The 7,457-nt window shown below is 41.1% G+C and overlaps 1 protein-coding gene across 1 annotated transcript; it reads left to right on the forward strand.

The window, feature by feature from the left end:
- Positions 1 to 813: 813 nt before the first annotated feature.
- On the forward strand, positions 814 to 5,715 carry LOC118811211 (scavenger receptor cysteine-rich type 1 protein M130-like). The gene is made up of 9 exons (XM_036575373.1): positions 814 to 868; positions 1,175 to 1,483; positions 2,122 to 2,430; positions 2,534 to 2,848; positions 2,929 to 3,252; positions 3,444 to 3,773; positions 4,592 to 4,897; positions 5,097 to 5,168; positions 5,375 to 5,715. Exons 1-9 carry the CDS (start codon positions 814 to 816, stop codon positions 5,713 to 5,715), a joined length of 2,361 nt encoding a protein of 786 aa, XP_036431266.1.
- The last annotated feature ends 1,742 nt before the right edge of the window (positions 5,716 to 7,457 follow it).

Here is a 7,457-nt window from a genome sequence, read left to right on the forward strand (position 1 = left end):
TGGAGGTTCTTCATAGAGGACAGTGGGGAACAGTGTGCGATGATAACTGGGATATGAGAGATGCTGCAGTGGTGTGTAGAGAGCTGGGCTGTGGAGACGCTGTAGCTGCACTGAGTGATGCTCACTTTGGACCAGGATCAGGACCAATCTGGATGGATGATGTAGACTGTAATGGATCAGAGGCCACAGTGAAAAACTGTAAATCGCCAGGATGGAGTAGAAATGATTGTGTTCATTCTAATGATGCTGGGGTCATTTGTTCAGGTATGTTTTTCTAAACTGTAGTTTTCTATTAAATGAGATAAAAATTTGCCATTCACATTTCTTTTCATAGCTTTTAATTTTGGTAAAATAATCATTAAGTTCATTAATAATAAATAATTTTGCCTTTTTTATCTTTCAAACTTGATTATTTGTACTTTTCTCTTCAGAGACATGCATGCTCTCATGGCCAAGTTATGAAATTAATAATTTTGTATCTGGTAAAAAGCTGAACTGTAATTTTTATAAAATCATTATGTTTCAACAACATTATATCAGAAGTCAAGCTACTTGGTGATTCACGCTGCTCTGGGAGAGTGGAGGTGCTTCATGGAGAGACCTGGTCCACAGTGTGTGATGCTGGCTTTGACCAGCAGGATGCAGAGGTTGTGTGTCGAGAGCTGGGCTGTGGGCTTCCTGTGGAGGTGCTGGCAGCAGCTGCTTTTGGCAGAGGGGAGGGTCAGGTGTGGTCAGAGGATCTTCAGTGTAGAGGCAACGAATCTCAGATTCACTTCTGTCCAACATCACCTTCACTCAAACACAACTGCACTCATGACAGTGATGTGGGACTGGTGTGTGCTGGTAAGTAGTACATTTGTAGCCTTCAGTAAGATTACATCTCTGTGACTGATTTACTGTAACACAATGTTTTCAGATTACTTTAAAAGCTTTAATTTAAGTAAATATTAAAATGTGTATGCTGTATTTTAAGTATAAAATGTATTTTCTTGAAGTGCATCACAATTGTTTTCAACATTTCAAGCCCAAGTAAAACTAAACATGTTATTCTGATTTCTAAATTATCATTGATGTAAATAATACTATTTTCTAATTAAGTGTTATTGTGATTTGTAAAAAAATTACTCTAAAATTACTTTTGACTGTGGAATCTCTTTCTCATGTTGTTGTACAGACATTGTGAGGTTGGTGGATGGTGGCAGTCGCTGTGCTGGGAGAGTGGAGGTTCTTCATGATGATCAGTGGGGAACAGTGTGTGATGATGAGTGGGATGTGAGAGATGCTGCAGTGGTGTGTAGAGAGCTGGGCTGTGGAGATGCTGTAGATGCACTGAATAAAGCTCACTTTGGACCAGGATCAGGACAAATCTGGATGAATGAAGTGGACTGTAGTGGATCAGAGTCTACACTGAAGAACTGTAAATCAGCAGGATGGGGTAAACATAACTGTAATCATGGTGAAGATGCTGGAGTCATCTGCTCAGGTGAGCTGTAATCAGTCATCACCACTACAAATGAACAAATGCCTAATATCATCATTACCAGAATATCAGATTCATTTTCTAAAGATTTTGAGTGTTATTAACTTCGATCTTTTACATTACTGGCTCTCAAATGGAGAACATAAGAGTAATTGTAGAAAACGTGAAAGAAATGAAAATATTAGTTGTGAAATAACAAAGTAGCATATTTTTTAAATAATCAGTTAAAGATTCTTGACTGGTTTCTTGACTAGTTCTTGGCTAGTCTCCAGACCAATAGCAGGACACTGCCCACCACTCCTTTCAACACACTGAGCTCATTTGTTTTTGATTGCAGCTTCTGGCCAGTTATTTTGAATGAAAATCAGGCAGTATGTAAAACTGACAGTATGTAGAAAAGACCCCAGCTACCTATTCTGAGTGTGTGTGCTTGTTTTTATAGGCCTCTTGCTTCATATGAATAAAATGTCATCAAGAAAACTAATCTTTCACATCAATCAGTCAGTTTTTATTATTTAGACCATCAGGACAACTATACCACTGATTCCATCTAAATGTTTTAGTCAAATATCCTCTATCAGCTACTAGCTGCTACTTTTTCTTGTACTGTGCACAGTGTTAATGACCTTCCAATTCCACAGGTCACAGAAAATCCAGACTTACTGGTGGTTTCCATCTGTGCTCTGGGAGAGTGGAAGTGCTTAATGCAAAGACCTGGTCCACAGTGTGTGATGCTGACTTTGACCAGCAGGATGCAGAGGTTGTGTGTCGAGAGCTGGGCTGTGGGCTTCCTGTGAAGGTGCTAAGAGCAGCTGCTTTTGGCAGAGGGGAGGGTCAGGTGTGGTCAGAGGAGCTTCAGTGTAGAGGCAACGAATTTCAGATTTCCTTCTGTCCAACATCACTTTCACATAACTGCACTCATGACAGTGATGTGGGCCTGGTGTGTGCAGGTAAAGCGTTCATTTTTAATTGAGTTCAACTCCACTGTTTGTTACAACATGGCACTGAACTGCTCTTATTCATGTTAATTCCTGTAATGTCATGTTCATTCAGGTCACACAGGGGCTCGACTGGCGAACGGCTCTGACTCCTGTTCTGGTCGAGTGGAGCTCCAGTACCTCAATGAGTGGGGAACAGTGTGTGATGTAAGCTGGGATATGAGAGCTGCCAGTGTCCTCTGTGGTCAGCTGAAGTGTGGGAGTGCTGTGGCTGTGTTGGGGTCAGACTGGTTTGGGGAGGGGATTGGCCAGATCTGGGCTGATGTGTTTGATTGTCAGGGGAACGAAACACACCTGTCAAAATGTCCCATTTCATCATGGAGTCGAACTGCATGCTCTCACAAACAGGATGCTGGAGTCATCTGCAGTGGTGAGATCTACGAATTGTGTAGTCTATCTCAGAAATGCCTGTGTAAGGTTTTTAGTTAAGTGATATTTTTTCTTCTTCAGGTTCCTCTCTGGCATTTCACGAAGGGAGAGTGCGGTTGTCTGGAGGGATGGAGTGTGAGGGGGAGCTGGAGGTGTACTTCAGGCAGGACTGGACAAGAGTTCTGCTGGACTCCTGGAGTGAGTCCGAGGCGTCTGTGGTCTGCAGACAGCTGGGCTGTGGCTCTGCGATCAGCTTCTCCAGCTCCTTTACATCCAGTCCTGAACACAGACACATGTGTGTGACGGGTTTCAATTGTACTGGGAGTGAAGCTCATCTGGGGAACTGCAGCAATGCAGAAACAGTCAACTGCAGCTCCAGAGAACAGCTCTCCATCACCTGCTCTGGTAAGATAGACAGCAGCTAAATATCAAAAGAGGCTAAGAATATTCTTAAAATAATCTTCCCAAAAATATATTGCAGTATTTATTGTTCATTTCACAGTCAAAAGATTAACTTTCTTCTTTATGTAGATGTCCAAGGAATGAGCCACAGCTGTAATGCGTGTTTATGTATGTGTTTGTCTGTCTGTGTGTAGGTAAGTTTAAATCAGCTCACAGCTCCATCAGGCTGGTTGGTTCTGGGGGAGACTGTGCAGGACGGCTGGAGGTTTTCCACAGCGGCTCATGGGGGACAGTGTGTGGTGACATGTGGGATATTGAGGATGCGCAGGTGGTGTGCAGACAGCTGCAGTGTGGAGTGGCCCTCAGGGCTCTGGTACCAGCTCAGTTTGGACCAGGAACTGGACCCATATGGCTGAATGAGGTGGAGTGTGATGGGAACGAGACGTCCCTGTGGAACTGCAGATTTCAGCTGTGTGGAGAGGATGAATGTGGACACAAGGAGGACGTAGGAGTCATCTGCTCAGGTATGATGATTTTAAAGGAATGGTTCACTGAAAAATCAAATTAACACAGTTTTCCTCTTAATAGAAATGTAGTCAGTCAGCCCAGACATGTTTGCACTAAGAATCTCTTTACAAAAGAACCACACTGTGTTATACTGAGCCCTAAACGTGTTTATTTTTAAAAATAACTACACATAATGCCGCAAATGCACTAAAGCAAGTTTTTTTTAAATAAAAAAAAAATATATATATGTTCAGTTTGAACTCTTGTTTCTATTGACTCTCAAATTGTCTACGCATGGGCCTGACTACATTAGTCTCATAACTCCAGTGCAAAGCTTAGGAAGCAAACTTAAGGCACTGTACTGTAATCCTCATGATGATACTCTTGCTTGTGTGGTTCTACATTTTGCCAAAATAGAAAGTTCATGCAGAATGTCATAATTTTCTTGCATTGTAAATCACCAGAAAATTTTTAAGATGTAATCTGATGCGCAGCAAAACTGAATTTACACAGTCTGACATGGAGATTAGCTGTTATTTGCAGCATCTCATGCAGTGTGACATGAAGTAGACGTATAAGACCACTGTAATCACACACTGTAAAGCCAGCTGTATAGACATCAGATATATCTAAGCTGATTGACTATCTTTGGGGTAAAACTGTGTAGATTCGAATTTGCATGGAACCGTGCTTTTAAGGAAGTTAATGTCTGTACAAGCAGTGGAGTTTCATTATCTTTTTGAGGGGATGTTAAATATTTCATTTTTTATTGTATGAACTTCCTAAAACATGCTCATTTAAAAGCAAAGTTTAGTATAAGTTCTTTTCCCACCAGAGTTTAAAGAGATCAGACTCACTGAGGGCTGTGAGGGGAATCTGGAAGTGTTCTACAATGGAACCTGGGGTAATGTGTGTTTAAATGGGATGGATGGAGAAACAGTGAGTTTAATCTGTCAAGAGCTGAACTGTGGAAGATCTGGCAGTGAGTCTTGGGCCAAAGCAAGAGTGGAATCAGCTCCTAACTGGCTAGATGATCTGAAATGTAGGAGACATGACTCCATTCTGTGGCATTGTCCATCTTCACCCTGGAGACAGAACAACTGTGATAAAGACAACGAGGTGGCCTGGATTACCTGCTCAGGTAGGCAGTTTTTATGTTCATATAAGTAGAGTGCGTATACATTTTTGTGCTGACAATAAATCACACGAAGCATAAAACTGGCTTAAATAGGTTAATAAAATATACATATAGAAATCTAAAATAAATAATAATATATAGGATTATAGAAAAACAACTTTAGATGTTCAACGCTTAATGAGTTATCTTTCTGTATTCATAGAAGATGAAAATGATCGTGTATTACGAAGCCATCTGAAATGCTCCTCATCTCCCCATCACAGACAGTGCTCAAGTAAGAACTCTTGCAAATAAATAAGGTCAATATTTAATTACGTAATGTGTTAATCACAAGTGTTAGAAAAGTAGTACCTTCATAGAACTATTACTGGTAATGTATAAATAGTGAAAACCTCAATTACACTTAATAGCTGTATTGTTATTAGTTCTGTAACTATCCTGGTTGATCAGCATTGCTGTATCTCCTCATGTGTGATGTAGAGCACCTGCCTCTCAGGCTGAGAGGAGGAAATGGAATCTGCTCTGGGAGGCTGGAGGTGTATCGTAACGCTGAGTGGGGATCCGTCTGTGATGGTCTGTGGGACATCATGGATGCTCAGGTTGTCTGCAGGCAGCTGGGCTGCGGGCCGGCGCTGAGTGCTGATGGGAGTGCTGTCTTTGGTGCTGGTGAAGGGCCTATCTGGCTGAACAGAGTGAAGTGTAGAGGGAATGAGATTCACCTGTGGGACTGTCCTCATTCCCTGAAGAACCACACTGACTGCTCCCACAGTCAGGACACTGGAGTCACCTGTGCAGGTCAGATGATCCTGCTAGATTTCTGACTCCAATTAAAAATATTTTATCACAGTTTTAAAATCTGGAAGGTTTCAGTAAATGGTGCATTAATGGACTTTTGTTCATATTATCTAATGTTAATTTGCCATATTCAGTGCTTAAAGTGTTCTACATATCAGAATCAGAACTGCTGTTTCTGTATTTACAGGCATTTCTACTACTCCACTTATAACAGCCACCACCTCCAACACCACAGGTATTTTTTATGTCTCTTAGACAGATAAAGACAGATTTTGATACATGTTTCTGAATAGATTGTTCAGAGCTCTGCACAGTTTCTGTTCTGTATTTGTACTTTTAGTTGGTCAGACAGTGAAGACAACAAACATTCTTCTACAAGCTCTTCCAATTTCTGCTGTTCCATCCATCTATCCAGTGTCTCTCCTGGTTCTGGGAGCAGTGCTCTTTCTGGCCTTAGTGCTTCTGGTTGTGCTGTTTTACCAGAACAGAGTGCTCAGGAGAGGTAGAGAGATTCAGAGATCCACTTTCTGTACATTCTCTAAACATCGTTAGTCCTTCAATCTGTTATCAGTCTTCTCTTCTACTGAACTGGCTTAATGTATATCTTTGTCTCCTTCACAGGGCTCTCTAAGAGGATGGAGAACATAGTCTATGAAGGCCTTAGAAGAGGGCTTGAGGGAGTCTATGAAGGCTTAAGTAGGGGCACTGAGAGAGTCTATGAGGAGATTTACTGCAGATTCAATACTGCAAGAGCCACTCAAAGGGGTGAGTGTTCTACATGAGACTTATTGTGGTGTATTTATACTTATAATGTAAGATAAATTGCATTCATTTGATCAATGACAATTCATGTGCATTCTTTATTTGTGGGCCTAGCTAAGGAGCTAGCTAACTAATGGATGCCCTTTCTAGTAGAGAAAATGGGATGCAGTGCTGTATAGGGCACTCCTACAGGTGAGTAAACATGAAGAAGTGCCTAATTAGGTGCTCATCTAATAGAGAAGGGACCCTCCAGTGGATAAAATGTGGTGCAGAGCTGTAAAGGTTGTCCCTACATGTATGATAAAGTGTGGGGAGTTTCCTTATGGATGCCCCTCCAGTGGAGAAAATGTAATGTGGTGCTATACAGTGGCCCTCATAATGGCGTTCCCTACAGGTGCCTTTCTAATGAAAAAACTCATGAAGAAGATGCTCTTCCAAGTAATAAAATACAATTAAGAGCCCTTCCAATGGAGAGAAAAAATCCCAGTGAAGACTTATTGCCATTGTTAAAGACATACATCTATTCCATCCATATAAGTTTTGAGTTTTAGCCACACCCACTCTAGAATGTTCAGATGTCAGAGGGGCTTAATACACTATAAGCTGTAACCCTGACTTACTACTACAGTGTATGAGGGAGGTAATACAGCAAGCTTTCTTTGAGGTTGTAAAGACTCAGTTTTCCAGTGATGTGTTACTAAATACTAATGTATGTTCACTGCAAGTGCCTTTACAGATAGTCGTATCACATTTTTTAGCCTAAATGCCTGGCTGTGGAGCTACATTTACATTGTGGACTCAATTAAGAAATAAAGACGTGTAAAAATTCTTCCCTAAGGGAATTATTTTATGGTAATTTGCAGAAATTGCCCAAAGGAGGTTTGGTGTGAACTGCTTTTTCAGTTAAGATTGACTGCTCCTGACCACTAAGCTCAAATCATAGCTTTCTCATTGACATTATACTATCACTATCATACTTTTCTCTGTGTTTTACTTCAGAGATATG

This window comes from Colossoma macropomum, unplaced genomic scaffold (assembly GCF_904425465.1).
Source record: "Colossoma macropomum unplaced genomic scaffold, Colossoma_macropomum, whole genome shotgun sequence".
NCBI classification, from domain to species: Eukaryota; Metazoa; Chordata; class Actinopteri; order Characiformes; family Serrasalmidae; genus Colossoma; species Colossoma macropomum.